The 23152-nt window shown below is 35.9% G+C and overlaps 1 protein-coding gene across 1 annotated transcript in view; it reads left to right on the top strand.

The window, feature by feature from the left end:
• Nucleotides 1-15035, top strand: part of WASL (WASP like actin nucleation promoting factor) — a 63032-nt gene extending 47997 nt beyond the window's left edge. The window contains exons 7-11 of the mRNA XM_002919029.4: nucleotides 30-72; nucleotides 1533-1686; nucleotides 6195-6715; nucleotides 10149-10257; nucleotides 12420-15035. Coding sequence (XP_002919075.2) covers nucleotides 30-72; nucleotides 1533-1686; nucleotides 6195-6715; nucleotides 10149-10257; nucleotides 12420-12481 — 889 coding nt within the window. The 3' untranslated portion in view covers nucleotides 12482-15035. The remainder of the gene's footprint in view (nucleotides 1-29; nucleotides 73-1532; nucleotides 1687-6194; nucleotides 6716-10148; nucleotides 10258-12419) is intronic.
• Nucleotides 15036-23152: the final 8117 nt, after the last annotated feature.

Below are 23152 nucleotides of genomic sequence, written 5' to 3'. Positions count from 1 at the left end.
TTATATATATTTTTCGTCTACATCTTTAGGCACATTGGACATGTTGGTTGGGATCCGAATACTGGCTTTGATGTAAGTGTCTTTTCAAGCCATAAATATCATTGCTCTAAATATGTGGTAATGCTGTGGCTTGTCACAGCATTTATCAATAAATTATCACAGCATTTATTTATCAATAAATTTTTATTAATCATTTTTGTGAATTCTAGCATTTATTTGAATGTGTTTATGTACATATACCACTGAGGTTGGAAACCTTAGTATTGTTCTGTCATTTATGGCTATGTCTATAAAGACAAAGGTTTTATACTCCTTGGATTTATATACTGTAATACGGAGGCACATAGGTGGCTCAGTCTGACTCTTGGTTTCAGCTCAGGTCATGATCTCAAGGTCGTGAGATCGAACCCTGCGTAGGCTCTGCACTCAGCACGGAGTCTGCTTGATATTCTGTCTTTCCCCCTCCCTTTGCTCCTCCCCTGCTTGCACTCTCAAACAAACAAACAAATAAATAATCATATCTACTGTAATATAAAATTCTTGTGTGTTGACAGTCTGCTAACTGATCATTTTAGGGTAATGTATGCCAAATTATTGGAGGGTACTATAATCAAATTCTGAATATCCAGTTGTTATATTATCTAGATCTTTTCATTCTTTTCTTTTTGGCAGTTTTGTCATTATTTAATTTTTAGCACTATGAACAAGTCAGGTGAAACTGCTGGCAAAAATAAGTGTTTTTTTAACATTTTTATCTATTTTGGTTGCTTAAGTAATATGTATTTCACATTTGACAGATGATCAGTGTTTGGAAAAATTTTTTTGAAGAGAAATATTATTTGTGATTGGGGTGAGAAATCTGGGTTTTTTTGTTTTTAACCACAGTGTTAACTCCACAGCATTTAGAATGCCTCTTTGTGTTGGGCTCTGTACAGGATGCTGAGGTTATAAGGAGGTCCTTTTTGAAATTTTCAAATTGACTTACTTTTTAAATTTGTGATTATACCTAAATCTTATTTAGTAATAGATGAACATTGGAGATGTCTGAATCATGAATGGGTTAGTAAAACTCTAAATGAGATGCCTTCTTTTTTAAGATAGGGAACAAAAAAAGAAAAATTTATTCTCTGTTCTTATCTTTTCTATTTTTTTTTAAATAAGAAAGGTTAGTTGGCTTATAAATAATTAACCATGTTAAAAGTGTATAAATTTAAAATAATTTCAGGGGCGTCTGGGTGGCACAGTGGTTAAGTGTCTGCCTTCGGCTCAGGGTGTGATCCCAGCGTTGTGGGATTGAGCCCCACGTCGGTCTCCTCTGCTGTGAGCCTGCTTCTTCTTCTCCCTCTCCCCCTGCATGTGTTCCCTCTCTCGCTGGCTGTCTCTATCTCTGTCGAATAAACAAATCTTTAAAAAAAAAAAATTTAAAATAATTTCATAAAGGGCACAGGTGAGAACTAAATTTGAATTTGATCATGCTTATTTTAAAAAATTGGGATAGATTTTATAGTTAACAGTTACTTTATCTGTTGTAGCTGAATAATTTGGATCCAGAATTGAAGAATCTTTTTGATATGTGTGGAATCTCAGAGGCACAACTTAAAGACCGAGAAACATCAAAAGTTATATATGACTTCATTGAAAAAACAGGAGGTGTAGAAGCTGTTAAAAATGAACTGCGAAGGCAAGGTAACTTTTTTTTTTCTTTTCTATTCAGGCATTCTAATCTTTTTTTTCCTTGCGAATTTTTTGAGGTTATTTTCATGGAAGACAGCTACACACATTCATGTGAACTTTCCTTAAAGTTAAATTTAATTTGAATTTATAGATAAGTAGTTTGGCCTGGCTGCTTTGCATTATTTTGATATAACTAAAAAATTTGATAAGGTTTTTCTTATAAAAAGTCTTCTTTGCCACCTTATTCATTTGGCCTTGTTTTCTTCTTCGTAGTTTTTGTGTACTGGAGCAAAAGCTCCAGTTAAAGCATTCTTCTAAGGTATTTAACTGTCATTTAGATTAGGTATTTGACTTACCTGTATCTTTTTCACTACTGATGTTCATTCAGTCTTTCATTCATTCATATGTTCAGTGAACATTATTATGTCAGCACTCACCTCCACTCAGGATATTTAGATGTAAATAAACCGTTTCTGACCTCAGAAATCTTACAGTCTAGAGTGGAAACAAGTATACAGTCCATAATTGCTATTGTAGAAACACAGTGTTAGTTTAAATGAAACTAGTGTGATGCTAATTTATCTTATTTTTTGAAGAAATTACATTTCCAGATTCTGTGGATTTTTAATGAAAACATCTTGGGCATAGCACTGTTGTTTTTAAATGCTCCCAGAGTAAGTCACATTTACAATTAGTGTGTTCCTTGACTCTCTTTTTGTCTACTGTTAACACACACACTTTGGCATTGCTCTACCAGATGTCACCCGGCATCCCTCTGAGCTCTCTGAATTTATAAGTTTATAAATCACTCTTGACATTTACTAGTTCATCCATACATCTGCCCTCACACCTGAATTCCTGTGACTAAGAGTTGACTATATTAACTTGATTGGGTTTGTTTTTCAAACTTTATTGTGATTGCTTTTTACTCCAGCTGCTTTTAAAGCATCAAATTAGGCAAAGTCTTTCCTCAGTTGAATTACCTAAAACAAAAAAATATACAGGCATTAAAAAAACATGCTTTGGGAACAAAGTTATATTCTTGTCATACTCAAGAATCTGACTCCCACATTGGAATCTTTTAGACACCAAAGAATGATTTTATAGAAGGTAGATCTTTTCAAAGGAAGAGTAAAAAGACTAATGATTTATTAAGGAAATGTTTTCCAGGGAGAACATGTAATGTGTTCAAAAGTATTAAAAAAAATTAGAGGAGAAGCTTATGAAGTTGTCTTAAAAATATATTTTGTAAAAAAAACATGTATAGTAAAATCTACTGAATCAAATCTCTTGAAATTTGTTTTGTAAAATTATGTAATCAGGTTTTTAAAAGTAGTAGACTTGTGATTTCCAACATATTTTTTTGTGTGTCTGTGCAATTGTTTGAAGGCCATTAACTCAATTATCTGTGTAGGTCCACCACAATGGAGTGGTATGTATACGGGATGTTATTTGACCCAGTGCTCTAAATTATGCGCGCTTTGATATGTTTATTTTCAAAGAAGCTAGAGTTCATTTATCCTGTTTCCAAATCTAACATCTAGTGAGATTATTTGCCCTCTACTCAAACTAATTTATTTCTGTATGAGTCCGAGCTTATATTTCATCTATACTTCAGATAATTCTAATGAAATTCTGTGGATATTTTAAAAACACCTCTTACCCACAGCACCACTGTTTTTATTGTTGCTTATTATACTTATTCCTACTGATTGCTTTTCATGATTGGCGTTATTTCAGTAACCTATACAAAATATAGTTAGATTTTTACATTAATTTGGGTCAGGGAGGGGGTACTTAATATAAATACACACACAGTTCTATAAATGCCTACTCGGAGTTGTCAGTATCCCATAAATTTAAATTTGTGTCGAATAGCATTTTTCTGTTTGCTTTACTTTGATGAGAGTGCATAAGAGCAGTTCTTTAATGTTTCCTGAATTCTATAGTACTATATTTCTTTTAAATATTATTTTTTTTATTGCTTTATAATTTCTTCCTGTAATACCTGTAAATGTCAAATATCTAGAGAGCTAGTTATCTATTACTCAATGTTGATCTGCAATGATAATTTTTAAGTATATGAGCTTTTTTTGTGGTATAACCTCAAGACAAGTCTTCTTCCTGTAAGTCAGTCTTTCTTCCTTTTTAACTAAACTTCGATACTAAGAAGTTTTATTTGTTGTAACTTTTGTTTCATACTTTTGACTTTATTTCTTTTTTTAGAAATCTAAGAACTATTGTCATTCTGATTCTGGTGTTTGTGGTGACTCAGTGTTTTGCAAGTCTCAACGCCATCAGATTTTCTCTTGGTGTGTGTGGTATCTGCTTAGCAGGCATTTTTATGTGTGGAAACATCTAACTCCCATTGTGCCCTTTCCTCTCCTTTTTTAATTCTTTCACATTTTTAAGTTGGGATATGGCATGTTTTTTGCATACTTATTTTTATGTAGAAATAATACGGACTATAAAAAAATAGAAAGTTGGTAATAGAGATTTTCCTCATAAAAACGTAGAGACGTTTCCAGTCACTTTTCAAGATCATAGGAAGGCTGAACTTGTGCTATACCCAAACTGGATGTAGTTATTAATTTACTCACAATCAATTAAGGCTTCCCTTTCCCCCTAGGCAATGATTTAATGTCTATTCCAATGAATAATAGCTAGAACCCAAGTTATACCAATAAAGGTACTTACTACAAGTTCAAAAGAACTTTTATTCTCTCTACTGAAGAAATACATGATTTTACATATAAAAGATTGTGGATTCAGAGTCCTCGATGAGACCATGAGAGATGACTTACTAATACTTTTTATAGTAGGATAGGGTGGGTATTTTCCTTTTGATTAACAAACAAGTAAATCATTAACTATTTGAAATATAAACCTTAGACTGATTAAAATTGCTGGAAGTATGTGATGTACTATCCCTATTCAGAGTATACATAATACATTTATGTCATATCCTGCTGGTTTTGCTCTTCTATTACAAAATATGTTAGAAAAGGACTTTGCTTTTAGCAAGTTTAATAAGTCTCCTCACTTTGGATCCAGTCAGAAAATTGGGTGGACCTTTGCTGCAACACTCAGACCTCCAGTGTGCCTTGAATGTAAATCATAGGAAATTCCCTCTGTGATGGCTGACATCTAAGTGGGGTAACTCTCCTGTTTGCAGATATATATTATTTCCACTTTTAAAAGTTTGTATGCAAGGAGATAGTACCCTGTGAGTATTGGTCTTTCTGCATATTTTATCTAATGTTTATATTTGGTAGCATATTTCCCATGATTGTCCCAAATTAAATTGGAAGATACCATTCTATTTCCTTTGAAATGAGGGCTTTTTCCCCCCTCTCTGGTATCATTGTATTATTGAATATCTAAATGTGCTGCTTGTTGTTTGTAGTTAGGGTTGGCATTTGTATTTTGTAAGCTTATAGAACTATCCATCAATAATATAGCTTATATCACTAAATACAAATAGTTTTTATGTATTCTAGGATTTCTCCCCTAAAAATAGTTAATATTTCTCTCTAGTCCTTAAATGGATGGAGAAGTAATGAAGATCATTATTAATATAAATTTGTGTTGTATACTGTTGGTAAAATCATGTCTCCAGAAATGTAATAAATGTGTACTTTGAATTTGTTTCCTTCTTATATCTTACATTTTTACTTAAGTAGAAAAAGAATGTGAATATCATTAATACCAAAGTAGTGATAATATTTTATTAATAACTTTGGTTTTTCAGTGTGTAGAAATTCTCAATTTATTAATAGTTAGTTGTGTCTTCTGACTCAGTAGTTGAATATTTCACCTGAGCAAGCCTCGCTTACTGCCGTCACTAGAATTACTGACCATCTTATAGAAATATGGAATATTATATATATTATTATATAATATATTGTATTAGAATATATTACTGTATGGTTTTTATACATAGTCTATATTTTTAGAGAATAATACATAAAATATAAATGTAAGGTGGCAAAGTTTTAAATTTTAAAAGAAAAAGTATTCAATTTGGGTTTTGCTCAGATTAACCTGAATAAACTCTGGTAGGTTATGCTACATCAGCTGTTTAATTCTGAATGTAAATTAATTTTATAAAATAACTAAATAAACTCAGTTCTTTAAAGAGGGAAAGTATCCATTAATTTTTATGAAAATGTTAAATAATGCTAATTGACCAAAGTGTTTAATTTTGTTGTGATATTTTTGTTGTTATATAAGAAAGTGCTTATTCCCTTACTTCAGAAGTGATGCTGATTCCTAAAAACTAAATTCTACAGTTTTAGCTAATATTTTTCAAGAAACAACAACAAGGTGATCTTCAGTTGAGTATTCCCAAATAGAATGTTGAGAGATCATCGGTGCTCACATATCCTTGTAAACTATAATACAAAGATGAGGCCTGTTTTTTCTCGTGTCATTTTTTTATGTATGTCGAAGTAACATTTTTTTCAGTATGATTTTGTGTGGGGAAAAAGCATGCTTTCCTTTTTCTGTTTTTATTTCAGCACCGCCTCCTCCACCACCATCTAGGGGAGGGCCGCCTCCTCCTCCCCCGCCTCCACATAGCTCAGGCCCTCCGCCCCCTCCTGCCAGGGGCAGAGGCGCTCCTCCTCCACCACCTTCAAGAGCTCCCACGGCTGCACCTCCACCGCCGCCTCCGTCCAGGCCAGGTGTAGGAGTCCCTCCACCGCCACCAAATAGGATGTACCCTCCTCCACCTCCAGCGCTTCCCTCCTCAGCACCGGCAGGGCCTCCGCCACCACCTCCACCTCTGTCGTTGGCGGGGTCAGCGGCACCACCCCCACCACCTCCACCGCCGCCTCCACCGGGGCCTCCGCCTCCCCCTGGCCTCCCTTCTGATGGTGACCATCAAGTTCCAACTCCTGCAGGAAATAAAGCAGCTCTTTTAGATCAAATTAGAGAGGGTGCTCAGCTAAAAAAAGTGGAACAGAACAGTAGACCGGTATCCTGCTCTGGAAGGGATGCACTTTTAGACCAGATACGACAGGGTATTCAGCTGAAATCTGTAAGTAATCTGTTCTTTTCAGTTTAGACTATCTGTTGTAATGGAATTTTAAAGTAATTTATAAGACAACTTGGGAAGTCTTTATTTCACTTTTTGCTCTTTCTCTTGGTATTCATGTTTTTAACCCTTTGAATTTCTGATACTTTTACATACCTTAAAATGCACACATTTATACCTATACCTGTGTAACTATATATATATTTATATATAAATATAAATATATAAATATATATATATATATATATAAAACCATTCTATAATCGAAATATCACCCCAGAAAGTTCCCTCATGCCTCTTTCCAGTTAGTCCGCCTCTCAAAAAAAAATCTCTAATCTGGTTTCTGTCGCTGTAGATTAGTTTTGCCTGTTCTAGAACTTCATGTAAGTGGAATATTCCAACATGTTTGCTGTTCTAGACTTCACTTCTGAATACAATTTACTTTAAAGAAAAATCTTCAAACTATCGAGAAGTAAGCCCTACTTATAACCAATTATTATCACCTTGGTAAGTTCAAACCATTACCTTTATGAAAACTAAACTGTATTCTAAAGTTCCTGTGTTCTGAAATTTAGATTAGTAGAGAATCCAACTGCAGAAAATGGAAAGAGTTTGGATAGTGGTGGTAAATAATTTTGAAATCTCTGTACTGGATGAGGCAGAAGTTGGCAAACTGGTTTTTTTTAAAGGACCACATAGTAAATATTTTAGGCTTGCAGGCTAATGTGGTCCGTGTCACAACTACTCAGTTCTGCTGTTGTGCCATAAAAGCAGCAGCATAGACAATGCATAATTGAATGGGCGTGATTGTGTTCTATAAAGCTTTTTAATTTAGGGACACTGAAATTTGAATTTCGTATAATTCTCACATGTCGCAAATATTCTTTTGATTTTCTTCCAGCCATATAAAAATGTAAAACTCATTTTTTACTTTAAATTAAAGTTCTACAAAAATAGGATGGACTAGATTTGGCCCATGGGCAATAGTTTGCTGACCCCTTTTCTAGAACCTAAACTGCCTGCATTTACATACTTCCTTCTGAGAGTACATGTAGTGTGCCAGCTCCAACGGGAACATTTGCTCTGCGGGGCTTCAGACAGGTAATGGGGAGTAGATTTTTCTATGCGGTAAATAAAGATGAAAGAAGGGGATTTTAATTGAAAATTATTTTGTGACATAGAGAATTATGGTAACTTTCTAAATCTCCAAAGCTTTGGCTAGGAAGAGAATGATGGATAGGGAACACAGCTAATTGAATGAAAACATTTAAACATGGTCATAGCACAGATTTAAAAAACTCTGATCTTTAAAACGTATCTAGAACTTTTTCTTGCCACGTGATCAACCTGTGAGCGCTGGTCTCTGCTCCCTCTCCGCCTTTAGTTTAGACTAAAGGTTTCTCAGGAACAGTTGAAGAATTTTGAGCAGTTGTTAGTGGGAAGAATTAGTGTCGAAATGACCACAGTCACGGTAATTAACAGGTTTTAATGGAGTCATTTTCAAGCTTGTAGCTTAGAATCTATGCCACCTCTGTGTCACTCATTCCCACATTTTCCACTCTTAACTTTTTGTTTCTCTTTCCTATTTCTTCTCTCTTCCACGATCAACTTTTGTTTCTTTCTCTCATTTGCTGATACTTATTGGGTGTTATTTTTAATGAATTAGTTGTGTCCTCTTCTCATAATTTAAAAAGTTGCTGAATTAAATTCCCTATTTATTTTCCCCATCATCACTTCTTCCCATCTCATCCCTACTCTCTCCCTGCCCAAAAAGCCCTGTAAATTGATCTTTGCATTTCTTTTAGAAAAAAGTGTTCCATTCTAAGTGTGGGCCATCCCTACCCTAAATAATCACTTTTTAAAAAATAACTGCAGAGTAATATCCTAGAAGGCATAAATAAGTGAATTATTAGCATGTTACGTATGTGATCTGAGTACATAATTTTATTTCATTTTTAGGAAACCATTCTGTGGTTGAAATTTCTGTGTTTCTTTAAACAGTCTATATAAATCATTTATTCAGTGATGAAATTTACTAACAAGATCACAGATTAAAGAGCTGGCAGGAAGGGTATCAGTATTCACTTATATATATTTTGAATTCCATGTTCAAAATTCCAGTACCTCACACAGCACCATGTCCAAGTCAGTGCTTTAGAAAACGTGTTCACGGCAGTGTCGTGCTCCTGCAGTGTTCCCTGCCTAGTATTACCAGCTTGCTTAAAGGGAGTCTGTTTCCCCTTATTACTAGTACACTTCTTTGAGAGCCCTGTGCTGACATTCAAAGCTCTGAAACTGTTTCTGTTGTCTTTTTCATTTGTGGCATTTCTGTACCAGTAATAGTTAACATCTGGTCTCTAAAAACCTTAAATACTAATGAATGGTCAGTATCTTATGGGGAATTACTTCGAATATTTTTAAAAGAAAAAGATCTGTAAGTCCAGAAAGACAAGTAGTATTAGGAGAAGAGTTGTAACGACCAAACATAAGAAGTTTGCCCTAACAAAGTAATTTTGGGGGGGGAATTGATAGAGTTGAAATGAAACAGCTGTGTGATTTCATTTTTAATTATACTTGTATTCTACCTTTACATAGGAAATATAATTCCAGAGACAAAATTAACAAAATGAATATTTTGTATAAATGACTGCTCATTTTAGTCAAAGTACACTTAGAGCAGTACTTCCTAAATTTTTTTTTCCCCTGAATCTCTACAGATTTTCTGTATTTTCTCTTTTTTAGTGAGAATTTGAATCAGGGAGTATTTTGTATAGAAATTAGATTTTAATGAGACCCCTTGAGGTTGATTTTTTTCCCCCCTGAATGTAGTTGGTTGCCTTGTGAAGTAGGTACATTTTGAAAGCTACCTAACTGATCTCCTTGAAGAGATGTTATATGCTATGAGAAAGAAAGTTTATTTTGAGTTAAAACTATATAAACATAGTATATAACGTTATAAAGCTTGTTAGTAAAGCTGAGTTTTTCTAGGCAAGCAGAAGTCTCTTCAGTTGCTTTTAGATATCTTAAGTGTCCTTCCCACCTAAACAACTCCAAGAATCTGGATATTACCTTAGTTTTGTTAAAATGTTCCTTGATAATAGTTTCAAGGTTTCATCAGCTAAGGCTTTGTGTACTAGAATGAAAATGAACAGAAGTAATCCATATGCAAGGGCACGTATTATTTAGGGAAAGGTTTGTTATTTTAAATTTGGAAATGTGTTGATGGCTTTATACATTAAGGAGTATATGAATAATTATTTTAAGGCAGCAGTTTATTTCTTCTTAACTTAGTTAATCCTGTCCTGGGCTTGTGTGCTCTTTTTTTCCCCTCTCCTTTTTTTAAATAGGAAGTGATTCTAAAAAAGTAAGACTTTCTAGAGACAAAAATTTTTTGCTAAAAATTTATTTCTAAATTTTGCTAACTTTCTTTTCCAAGGTATCTGATGGCCAAGAGTCTACACCACCAACACCTGCACCCACTTCAGGAATTGTGGGTGCATTAATGGAAGTGATGCAGAAAAGGAGCAAAGCCATTCATTCTTCAGGTATATTTACATGTACATATGTATATATAATTTTAGTATTTGTAGTTTTATTTTCTTTTGATTTTATGATAGTCTTTGTTAGCTTTTCCCCTGCTGTTGAGGCCATTATTAAGCAGATGTATACCACCATGTAAGTGGATATTACTTTCAAAAGGGAAAGCAGTGGGTCTTGCTGATACAATGCTTGAGATTTACTAACAAACTTCCCTAGCATGATGTACCAGAATCAGATCTTTGTTCTTATTAAATCTATTATTTACTCCCTATGGACCTCAATTTTCTTATTTGTTGTTGGAGAGAATTCATGAATCATGATTGATATGAAGAATAAATAAAATAATATATGACCAGCAGATTACCTAGCACATATAGTAAGTGCTCAATAAATGTCATTTTTCTTCTCTTCATTTCTTTATAAGGATGTGGATATCTAGGATCTATTACCAATATTTATCTTCCTTAAATAGACATATTTATTCTCATTCTGTGTGATAGAGAGAGAATAGGCTATTTCATTCTGTAGATATTTATCGTGGGATAATAATAAAAAAACAACAAAAATCCCTGCCTTCATGGAGCATGAATTCCAGTGAGAGGCAAACAGTAAACAAACTAAGTTAGAAAAATATATAATATGTTAAATGGTGATATGTATACTAAGGACAAAAATTAAGCAGAAAGGGAGATATAGGGACTTCCAGGACGTGGGAGGGAAGTTCATTTTGAAATAGGATGAGGCCTAACTCAGGTGACATTTGAAAAAAGACCAGAAGGAGTTCAGGGAGTAAACCATATAGAAAACTGGGGAAAATGTGTTCATTCAGGTGGAAAGAACAGCCAGTGCAAAGTCCCTGAGGTTGAGGAACATCAGTGAGGCCAGTGTGACTGAGTAGGGAAGGAAGGGAAAGGATAGTAAGGTAATGAAGTATGAGAGATAGTAGGAGGCTAGTAGTAAGGTTTTGGAGGACATGAATGTGATGGGAAGCCACTGGAAGGTCCTTAGCAGAGGAATGGCAATGATCCAAGCAAGAGATAGCAAAGATTTGAATCAGATTGGTTGCACCAGTGAGCTGGTGTTGAATACTAGGTATATTTTGACTGTGGAGTTTGCTGATGAATTGGAAGTGAGGTTTGGAAAAAAGAAAGGACTAAAGGATGACTCCCAAGATTTTTGACTTGAGCATGAAAAGGGGTGAAATTTTCATTAATGGAGTGGGATAAGATTTAGGAGGGGCAGGTTTGAGAGGAAAGCTCAGGAGTTTGGGTTTTGTAAATATTAAATTTGAGATATTTACTAAAAATTCAAACATAGATGTGGTGTAGGCATTTGGTTGTGAGCCTGGAGTTGAGGGGCAAGGTCTGGACTGTTATAATAAATTTGCATGTCATTAAAATAGCCGTGGTATTTAAAGTTACAGAACGGGATGGGATCATTAAAGAAGTGGATATAAATAGAGAAGAGAAGGTGTAATAAAGTCTGAAGGCTGGAGAGTACAGTGTCTTAGAAGACACATGAAGTGTTTGAAGGAGGATAGAGTGACAATCTGGGTCAAATGTGCGTGATCGGTCAAGAAAGCGAGAGCAGGAAATTGACCTTTAGCTTTAGCAACAGTAAGTCATTTGTGACCGAGAAAGAGCAATGTCACTGGGTTCAGGAGAAAATGGGAGGGGTAGGAAGGGAGGCTGGGTATTTGGACTGCCTGCTCTGTCTCCGTAGTGGCTCAGTGTCGTCAGTGTCAATGAGTTTCCTGCCTATCCCTGGAATTTTAACTGGAATTGGTAGCTGAACAATCTGTCAGGTGTATTTTTTACAACTTTTCTTTAAAAATACTCATTAAAGGGGCCTCTCTTAGATTTGAGATGTGTGAAAATTCAGAGGCCAACCCAAATGTGGGTTTACGTATAAAAAAACACTGGTTGAAATTCACTACATCGATATTAAGGAACTAGAACCCAAGTCTTCTGGCTGCTGTTCTAATCTTCAACTGACCATCATACTCTTTAGATGTATTTTATTTGATTCCCATTTTAAATTGTCCTAGTAACCAGATTCCTCCAGAATTGAATGGTTTTGTTTCAAAAGCTAAGTAATTGGAGAAATCATTCAAGAATCATGTATTTATTTATACATGTTTTGAGTGTTTGCCTTGATTTTCTTCTAGATGAAGATGAGGATGAAGATGATGAAGAAGATTTTGAGGATGATGATGAATGGGAAGACTGATCTATATATTATATATATATATATATTTTTAAGGTGAAATACTAAACACTACTTTCTGTCTATGGATTCTGTAAAATTATCATGTAAATGTTCTACCAATTTGCTGTATATTTTTGTTGCCTTTTTTGCTTTTTTTTATTAATCTGTGCAATACCTCATTTAATCTGTAAAGGTTTGTCAAAATCCTCTACAAAGCTACTCCCTGTTATTGTGTGCAAGTTTACACCAGGATGCTCACTTAATTTGTGAATATTTTTTCATTCCATCAACAAGGGAGTTTAAATATTATGTGTGAGACTGACAAAAACCTTAATGTAATTTAGTTATAATGCCAGAAGGAAAACACTATTTTCATACCCTACTTTTTCTGTACCTAAATTTTCTTATTAAAATCTAGTATAGCACTACATTCTTTTTTAAGTGATACAGACCTTAGTTTATTTAGCCCCTTCATTTTGAACACCATGCTACATGAATGTTGAAGCTGACACATTGCACAGTTCTCTAGACATCACTGCACTGATGCAGTTTCTCAAGTTGTAGCGATATGCTCTGCATAATGTCACCACAGAGACACTAGTTGGGAAAATCAGTAACACCTCTTACAACAATATTGCCTGTTCTTGTCCAGAAGTGGTATTTGGAGGCTGGAATCATGAGGTGACCTTGCATACCTGTACTTGACTGAGATTATTTTTATGCTATAGCAAATGTGGCAGGCTCTTTTTAGCAAAAATTTAAAAATATTTTTGGTATTACTCTTAAACAGTTGTTTAAGTTTTTGCAGTTTGGGGGATTTCAGGGGTAATACTCTACATGAGCTGAAGGAGGCTGTACTTCAGTATCTGGTTAAATACACTATAAAAATCAGAACATTATAAAAATGATGTGGAGTTATTTTTATCATGTAGTCTGTATGGATTGAGGTATTCAGAAATACCAGCCATACAAATCGAATCTAGCTGGCAAAGGTTAGCACTGTAATGCTGAACCTATTAAGCTATTTAAAAAAATTTTTTTTAATAATTGCTCAAGGTTTTTGTCAAATGTCAGGTGAAGGGTTACATTTTTCTTAAAAGATTGGTGGTCCCAGTGTCATATTTCTTGAAACGTAACTGAGAATGATAGATTCTTTTTTTTTAAAATAAAACTTTACAACCTGCACATTTGTTATGTATACTAAATGATGTGTTAAAATTAGGGTTTCCTTGCCTCTCTACAATACACTAATCTGCCTAAAGGTGGTTGTTTTCATATTTATAGTGCTAATTATCATACCTACCTACTTTAAATTTTAGGTAGAAAAACGATCTGATTTAAATACAGACATGTATTTTTCTCACATTGAGTCATATGCAGAATGTAGTTCCAAATGTATTTCAGTACTATAATCACAATATCCAACTAAAAATTAAGCTCTCTAGAACTGTACCAACCAAAATCTAGTATTGGCATGATCTTGACAGGCTGGACCTGCAAGATATGGCTTGAATTTTAACCAGTTATCACATAATCTCTAGTGATCATGCATCTAGTTATCATAAGAAATAATTTAAAAGGTTTTGTTGCTGAAAGCAGTAAGCGGTGCAGTAAGATAGTTAAGTTATTCAAAGAATGTTACCTTTCTTGGAAGAGTAATTTAAGCACAGGGGAAAGATTCTAGACTTTTTGTTTCTTGTAAAAACAGTGCCCTCTGCTGCTAGAAACCTTTTTCTGCTTACTCTCATTTTTACCGTGGCTTGAGCTCAGTGACGCTAAGTCTGGTGTGGATGAGGCTGGACAACCACTAACCAATAGAGTTAGGAATTTGTGCAAATGGTAAATAGAACATTATAATTATTTTAAGTAATATTAAGCATCCTCCTTTTTTTAAATTTTGACATTATAAAAAACATTTTAAATATCCTAGAAATGTCTTTAAGTTAATGCCAATTTAAGATCTCTGAACTTTTGGCCAAGGAATTCAGGGTTCTCCAGCTAACTTCAGTGTGATAAATATTTATCAGCAGCTGCTCTGAGTAAAAGGATATCAATTCTTTGAGTTGGAAACGATTTTAAACATGTAAGATGGGTATAAAATTTGCCAAAGGTAATTGAGTTTATTCTTCTTGAAGGAAAAAAAAGGCTTTCTTTTGTTGCACAAAGTCTAAATTTCTATTGGTTGAAACACAACAGCTGTGGAGTTCAGTCCAGGCATGAAGACTAAATCTGCTGTAGATGTGAAGGTTGCATGTTTTGGTCCTCCACCACCTTGCACTGTGGGCAGCACTATACCTGTGCGTTGTCTGAAAGCCTCCCATGTATACTGCAGCTAAATGATTGTCTGATAGCCTTCGCATTTAACAAACTAGCATGAGGCTTTTTATATGCTACGTGATAGACAATTTCAGCTAGCCACATATTGTATGTGTGAGATTCATAAAGACTTTTCAATCATTTCCATTTATCAACCGAAATTTTGTTTAGTATGTGAATTTTTTTGAAATGTATAGTGATAGGATGTTGCACTGGTGGCAATTCATCATGGAGCATAATAAAATTAATTTGACCCAAATAGGCTAAAATGCTGTGTTTTTCTTTATTGTTAAGAGATCAAAACAAGTTTTTTAACTGCAGATTATAGTAAAGGGTACACAGCAGTGAATGATGATGGTTGAAGTTTTCAGCAGACTGCATGCCCTGAGAGAGTGTGCCATTAAATAAACACAGTGAGCAAAAAGAGTGTTACACCCTGTTCTGCTGAGAAACGTGCCAGCTGCTCAGCAGCTCCCTGGAAGCCACTGCTGGGGTATACGGAGCATTCACATTGCAAGGTCAAACTGGAGCTCTTTGGCGTACCAAAAATGTTGACGTTCCCTAAATTCAGAATGATACTGCAGTTTACTGGTCATTTCAGTAAAAGCCAAATGTAGCAGTTCATGTGGGACCTAAGTAGTTCTTAATAAATGGTATCAAAGATGGTACTTTAAACAGGAACCTCAGTTTTGATAAATAGAATTTTCTGTGCTGCTGACTTTGGCACAAGTGGGTGTCTGAAGATTAAACTGAGTTATGGAATCTAGTGTGTAGGATGCTACAACATGCCTTCTAAGAGCTTTAGCCACATTTAAACATTTCAATAATACATCCTATTAAAAATTCCTTTCTCTACAAATGTGAACTCTTAAGAATGTATTAACCAAACTTTAAAAAAAAATTTTTTTTGAGAGACAAATGCCTCAGAATTGCCCTTGTCACATTACATTTATCTAATCAAAGGAGAAATTCCTGAAATAACTTACTCTCCTTTAGAAATGGAGTTCTTAAAGGACAAGTATAGAGATATGGTCTATTTATATACAATAGAAAATTCTTTATGGAAAATAAAAGAGAAATTTTACTTCGCATGCTTATTTTATTGACATTGTTACATCTTGCCTCCAAAATGCAGCATTCTCTTATAATCTCTTGGTCTTTCATTGATGGATTTGTTTTTTTAACCTTTGCTTTTTAGTGAAGCCACTGGAAAAAGGTATAATAAATTGGCTGTTATGAATATGATGGGGAACATTGCAGTTAATGCTAAGACTGCCTTTACTTCTATATGTGATACGTGTGTCCTCCGTTGCATGCAGGAGTCCATTGAAAATTTTGGCTTTATAACAAAACATGTCTACATAAATCAGCCATAGCTTTTTTTTTTTTTTAATCTACATCAGTGGTCGTCATCCTAACTATTGATGCAGTATTTAATTTCACACCAGTCCAGTGTAAATCTAAACTGGTCTGTACCACCGTCAGGATTGATGAATCAAGATACAAAGAGCACACAATTATTTTGAGTAAAATTTAACAGAGTAGCTTATAGGTGGTTTTTAGGTTAGTCAGGTATTTGTCTTTTGGGGAATTTCTAGTAAATCTGAAGTCCCTTAATTTTATTAACAACCACAAACATTTTTTATACTTACTTTAGTAAGGATTTTCTTTAAATTTTCTATTCAAGAGGAAGTTCCATTTTAACAGTATCAAATTACGTTATGGAACTGGAAGTTCCAGGTGTCATATTGACATCACTTTCTGTCTTGGACTGATTGGCATGTCTTGACCTAAATTCAGTTTTATCTTGGTTATGGCTAGATGTGTGAGGATTTTGATCCAAGTCTAAGAATTTTTAAGCATCAATATCACCATATTTAAACAATTCTTTATTAAGACTAAATAGGTGATGGACATTAAAATATAATTGCGGTAAGGTAGATCCCCTCCCTCCTTACCTCTAAAATACTTATTTCACAGCTGAAAGACAGCTGCGGACCATCGAGTTCCCTCAAGCCAACTCTCATCAGATGTTACAGGGGCTCGCCTGAGTTCTGTTAGAAGGAGCTAATCCTAGAATTCAGACCTGACTAGTTCGGTTGTTTTTTTCTATGCACCATAATACTGTTTTATCCTTGTTTTCTGTATTTTTCTTAAATTACAAATAAATTGCAGATTTACTTTGCTTCTGAAAGATTTATGGCTATAAATTTCACTCTCACTTGTCATCTGGGTGTTGATAGAAGCCACCGGCATCCTGTTCTCGTCTCTGCCCAGGAAAGCTGGCTTGCTTTGAGGAACCGGCCTCTGACTCTGAAGCATGTGATCGCATTTTGGCTCAGGGATGGCGGACACCCTACATTGTCCAAGCATTCGGTCATCACGGGACACTCTTGTCATTTAGTGCTGGGTTAAAATAAAATTGAGCTTTTGTATTCTACACCCAAATTATTCTTGTTAGTTTCCTGTGGATGTAAAGAGCATTGCCTTTATTTAGACGTATTTTATAAACCCTTAACGCTCAACTTGCCTGACAGAAAATCAGTTTGAGAATGTATTAATCTTTCTGTATAATTTTCAGTCAACAGCTGCACTGTCAATTTAAAGCCCGGGAGTTCTTCCAAGAGGACAAGGACAAACCGAACACTTTAAATCCAACTTCCTGGTTTTCTTATTAGTGAGAAAGGGGAGTTCCTAATTTAGTGGCATGTATTTCACCCTTACTAGAAAAGACACAGGAAAATAAAGCTGTATTCCAGTGTTTGTGGTGTTGAAAGAAACAAATTAAGTGAAAGGAAAAGGCTTCATGAGTTTCAGTTAACTATAGGGAAATATAAAGCTGTTCATAATGTCTCAATTCTGTAGTGATCTGTTAAGAGAACTCTAATTAGCTCTTAAATCAGTTTCTGAGCCCTAAGAGACAACTTTTATTTTATTTATTGGTTTATTTATTTATTTATTAAGTTAGAGTGGGAGTCTAAGGAGGCAGAGAACAGAAAGGGAAGTTGTGCTTGCAAGCAGATTTTTGTCTTAAGATTGGGATTGGGAAAACATTCAGCAAGTAAAATTAAGTGTTAAAATCTCCATTTTGAAGGGTGATAACTAGTTAAGAAGAAGCTAATGAAATCTGGTATTTGGTTTTTGTTTGTTTATTAAGCAAGGATATAGGGGTATCTGGGTGGCTCAGTTAAGCATGGACTCTTGATTTTCGCTCAGGTCATGATCTCAGGGTCATGGGATCGAGCCCTGCCTCGGGCTCTCAGCACCAAGTCGGCTTGAGATTCTCTCCCTTTGCCCCTCCCACTCACAAGTCCTCCCTCCCTCCCCCCCTTCCCAAAATAAATCTTTTAAAAATTTTTAAAAATTCTAAAAAAAAAAAGCAAGGCTATGAATGTAGAGAGGCCACCTTTTTCTTAATCGTATATTCGGCTAAAACTCAACACCATTCCTTTCGAATGGAAAGTTCAACTGTTTTTCCTTTTTTAAAAGATTTTTCTGAACTTTGCTGAACCTTCGACAACGGTTGTGATGTAGTTAACATGAACAGTTAAGTAATTATGAGAGAGTCTGATTTTAATAAGCATAGTCCTGGAATTGCAACCATTTTCTTTCCAAGCCACTGGTAAATGGAGCATTGTTATGGTTCTATTTAAGTGAGCTTGCTTTGTCCCTGGCTGAATGCTTGGATGTTGTAGAACACTTTTGTAAGGACCTACTGCCTAAAAGTGTTTAAAAAGTTTGCATTGATTCTGAGCCAGATGATTGCTTTAGGTCTGCACCACTGGAGCCCAGATGTTTACAGCCACCACGTCTGGTCAGTCCGATGTGGTTTATGCCATGAGACTGCGTGTGGAGAGCTCCGTGCCACCGAGCCCTCACAACATCCTCGTGTTACTTTCCACTTGCATTACTTGGTTTCCAGAACAACAGAAAACCTGGTTTGATGGGAAGTTACTGTATTTTTCATAGATGTTTCTTCCTTTCCCAACTCTAATATTAAGCCAAGCATCATGCCACTGAGAAGAAGGGCAGGGAGAAACAAGTGCATTGTGCATTTGTTCAGTCTTGACTCTGAAGCTGAACTCAGGTGGGGTTTGGCGGAGTCATTGGAAAAGATGGGATAACTTGTAGGGGGGAGATGTGGTTGTATTCTTTCCACAGCATGGCTGGTTAGCACTTAGATGTAGCATTTTCTTCTTATCTGGGTCTTGGTTTGTGATGCATAGTAAGTTAGAATTGCAGTGATGACTCCACACACAAACTGCTTGATACAAAGCAAGTAACTTTCAACACTTGGAAACCATTGCTGTGTCTTCACGTTGACAAGATAGGCCACAAAATTGAGGATAGGGATGGGCAGTATAAAAACTATGAAGGAAGTTTTTGAGAATTTTTCCCAAAAAAGCTTTCAAATACACAAGATTTTTTTTTAAATATTAATAGGAACTGGTGGCTAAAACAAGAAGGAGCAGGAGCATAAGGAAATGTTCTCCTCTATCAAGTTCCCGAGTCTTCAAAAATTCCAACATCTTATTCTCGGAGCTACTTGGTGAGTGTACTTAAATGCAAGTGTTATTATCCGAATGTCCTATACTTAGCCAAACTACTTAAAATGAATTATTGTTACTGTTGAGTTGGAAGTAGGCCCCAGAATAAAACAAATTTGTTGTTCTGTACAAATATATCTCTAGATCAGGAAAACAGAAGTTCATGTGGCCACATAATGCTCAGACCCACCGAGAAATCAGGCTCCCCACCTCCCCCGCCAGCTTTGTAACAGGTAGTTTGTTAAATCACCTCGGCATGGTTTAGGAATAGAAGGTGTGTTCATGACCGATCATGAAAGAATGGCCGAAAGGCATTCATTGGCGAAACAGGAAAGTAGGCTGGAAAACCCTTGACACGGAATGCTGGAGGTATTCTTGTGTGGCTACCAGTGCATGTGAGCCGCTTCCAAACCTGTCACAAAATATACGGTCTGCCCTAGCAGGTCACTGGAGGTGCAGCCTTGGAGCCACTTGATGTTATTTAAGAAACTTATTGTGTTAGGGCATGAGCAGGAACATTGATGTATATTGATGTGTACAAAACGTATTCATGGAACCACCCTGACCTGCGGAAATTAGAAACAACTTGCCCAGGTACGAGGAGGAGGAATTAGCCCCCAAGTACTTGACTGTCTCCATTTAGATTGAGAAATAGCATTTGAGCCGTGGGTCATGATTCTTAGAAAGTCTACCTGAGTGCCCTCAGCATCTAATGAGAAAACCTGGGGGGAAACAAAAAGATAAGGCAAAGATTTATATTTGTAATCATTACCCACAAGACTGGCCGAGAGTCAAATGGTGAAAACTTAGGCTAGTTTCAAATTTGCCAACTACTGGCTGCTGAAAACAGGATTGTTAATACCAGTCTACTGTATAATTTATAAATATGGCAAGAGTAAATAAGTCACCGATGTAACAATATAGGAAGTATACGTATATCCTTTAGGAGTTGTCAATGCTAAGTCAGGATTTCTCCATAGGCGTGGCATTTCGGGCAAGCAGGCTCTCGATATCCAACATACTGTTCGGCGAAATGTAGGTGCTGGCAACACGTAGACTGTAATCTATTTCTTCTGAAATAACTGGCCTGAATTAATGTGACCTTGACAATGGTATTAATTGACTTACCAGAGCTGTTCTGGCAAGTCTTTTGGAGGAACAAAAATGATGCCGTGTAAAGTTCAAAATACAGAAAAATTTTTCCCAAGTTGTTTGGTTTCCAGACTTAAATTCCGGTTGGCAATTTTTCACAGCATCTCCCCCAAAGATAGAAACTACTGCACCATGTTGAATAGGAAACCAGAAGAAGCAACAAGTTTCAGAAAATCACGGGGATTGCTTTCCTGTCTGAGTTAACTATTTCTCTTGTAAGCGTTGTCCCCTTAAGTCACTCTCCAGCATTACTATTTCTCTTAATATGGTAGCAATAACCTCCCTTGTGCTAATACAATTTTTTGTTGTATGGTTCCTGTCATTCCCTTCTACTTCCTTCCCCTGTCACCGAAATGAACAGTAATTGTCAGGTAATTAAGAGGGCTGGGAATATAGAATGCACAGAAGAGGATCGGGTTTGCATGTGTGTGTTCTTGAAGCTTGTGAGTTGGTATTGGGAAGTAGCCCAGTGAGGGTCCCGTGGACTTCATGTAAGTAATAGGAAGAAATATTGGCAATACATTTACCAACCCGTACAAGTGTTTCTCAGGGTTTTTTGCTTTCCCTTTTTAAAAAATTAAGTTGTAATTTTAATTCCAGTATAGCTACAAGTGTTTTTCTAATAAACACTTTTCCCAGAGGGCACAGTCAACACCTGCCCACTTAGTTTGCTATTCCCAGTGTCCACTGCTCTCTGACTTCCTCGGGGAGACACCCCCAACCCTGTCTCCCTTCTGCAGGGGGAACTGTAATGTGGACACTCACCAAGTTTCAGACTGGGCTACTTTTTGATGACAATGATGAAGCCATTTAAGGGGTCTTCAAAAGCCCCAGGGCTGTGCTTACTCCATGCCCATTTATTTTTCCATCGAGATGTTTTTCCTTTGAGGCACGTCGTATTTTTAAAAGTATCCATTTTAATACTAACGAGTATTTATTAAAGCACTTATTAACGTGCAGTTGGACACTGCATGAAATATTTTACATGAGGAACTTGTCACAGTTTTCAGCCAAGGCAAATACAATAGTTTACACAATTTGCACGAAGTTAAATAGCTGGTACCTGGCAGAGCTGAGCCTCAGATTTAAGTCTGTCTTAATACAGAGGATGTGCCTTTAACCACCACAGTTCCCTGCCTTCCAGGTGCATTAAGTCATCAATGATAGTCTGGGTAAAAATATATATATATATATTACTCTAACAGCTTTACTTCAAATGTAGACGGCTAGGGATTGTTCTGCTTCTGCACGTGCAAAGGCCCAAAGGGAAATGCTGTCACTCTGTTTTCCAGAAAAAAAAATTTAACAGGAAAATATGTTACAATCATGCAGCTAAACCTGCAGCCACTGAAGCAAGCCAAGGCCCCAGGCAAGCTGTGACATTAGTACAGGCTCATATATTGGGAGCATCCAGTGAATAGAATATAGTATTTTTATAATTTGTCTTTGGTTTGCTCATCCCCAACCCTTGTTCCCCTTTCCATCAGCATTGAAATATATTTTTTTTCCATTTGAAATATTAGATTAGGTCACTAACATGTTTGAGTAATCCCAAATGCTTAATAAATGATGACACAAGAATTTATTTGGAATTACCTCAGAGTCCTCTCTCTGAACTCAAAGTAATCTCTGCCAATGTGTCTCCTTTCCTTAAGCATTTTCCATTTATTTCATATTTTTATCACTCCAGTGGTGACTTTTAATTTATGAATATCATGTGTGGAGACAAAATTGGATTTGTTTTGCCTCTTTTTTTTTTTTTTTGGTTATGTTAAAAAAATTCACATTTCTTTAAAAACAACATTCACCACTAATAGCTTCTGAGGTAAAAGCATAATTATCCATCCTAACAAATCAAGATTCCTGTTAAACTACCTATGAGTGTCTCTGAAAAGAGTCACAAAAAATCCTTGGCAGCATTTAGTGAAAAATAAATGAGGGTGTTAGTATTACCTTGCTCCTCCTGACCTATATTTTCAGCTTTCTGCTGGTCTCCTGGGTAGGCCCCACAACTTCCAACTGGTACCATGTGGATAAAAAATAAAGCTGCAGAAGACTAAAGTATAACTTCTAAAAAGACAATCATAAATATATGTAAATGCATGTGTTTTTCCCTCTGACTCTTCCTTCTAGTGTCCAAAAACTGTCCTTTAATTTCCCCACTTTTGCTGAAGAGTTTGTAAAGAGTTCCTCTGAGATAACGCTAAGTGAAATAAGTCAAGCAGAGAAAGATAATTATCATATGGTTTCTCTCATCTATGGAACATAAGAACTAGGAAGATCGGTAGGAGAAGAAAGGGATAAAGAAAGGGGGGGTAATCAGAAGGGGGAATGAAGCATGAGAGACTATGGACTCTGAGAAACAAAGTGAGGGCTTCAGAGGGGAGGGGGGTGCAGGAATGGGATAGGCTGGTGTTGGGTAGTAAGGAGGGCACGTATTGCATAGTGCATTGGGTGTTATACGCAACTAATGAATCATCGAACTTTACATCAAAAACCAGGGATGTACTGTATGGTGACTAACATAATGTAATAAAAATATTTTTAAAAAAAGAGTTCCTCTGAGCAGCCATTTGTTGGGTTATGTTCACATGGATGTACTGGTTTTTAATCTGGGGTGCTGCCACCACTCGGCCACTGGCTTGAAAAGGAATTAAATTCAGGGATAAATTCAGGA

The sequence above is a fragment of the Ailuropoda melanoleuca genome, chromosome 1, assembly GCF_002007445.2.
Source record: "Ailuropoda melanoleuca isolate Jingjing chromosome 1, ASM200744v2, whole genome shotgun sequence".
Taxonomy (NCBI): Eukaryota; Metazoa; Chordata; class Mammalia; order Carnivora; family Ursidae; genus Ailuropoda; species Ailuropoda melanoleuca.
This window is presented reverse-complemented; position numbering and strand designations above follow the sequence as displayed.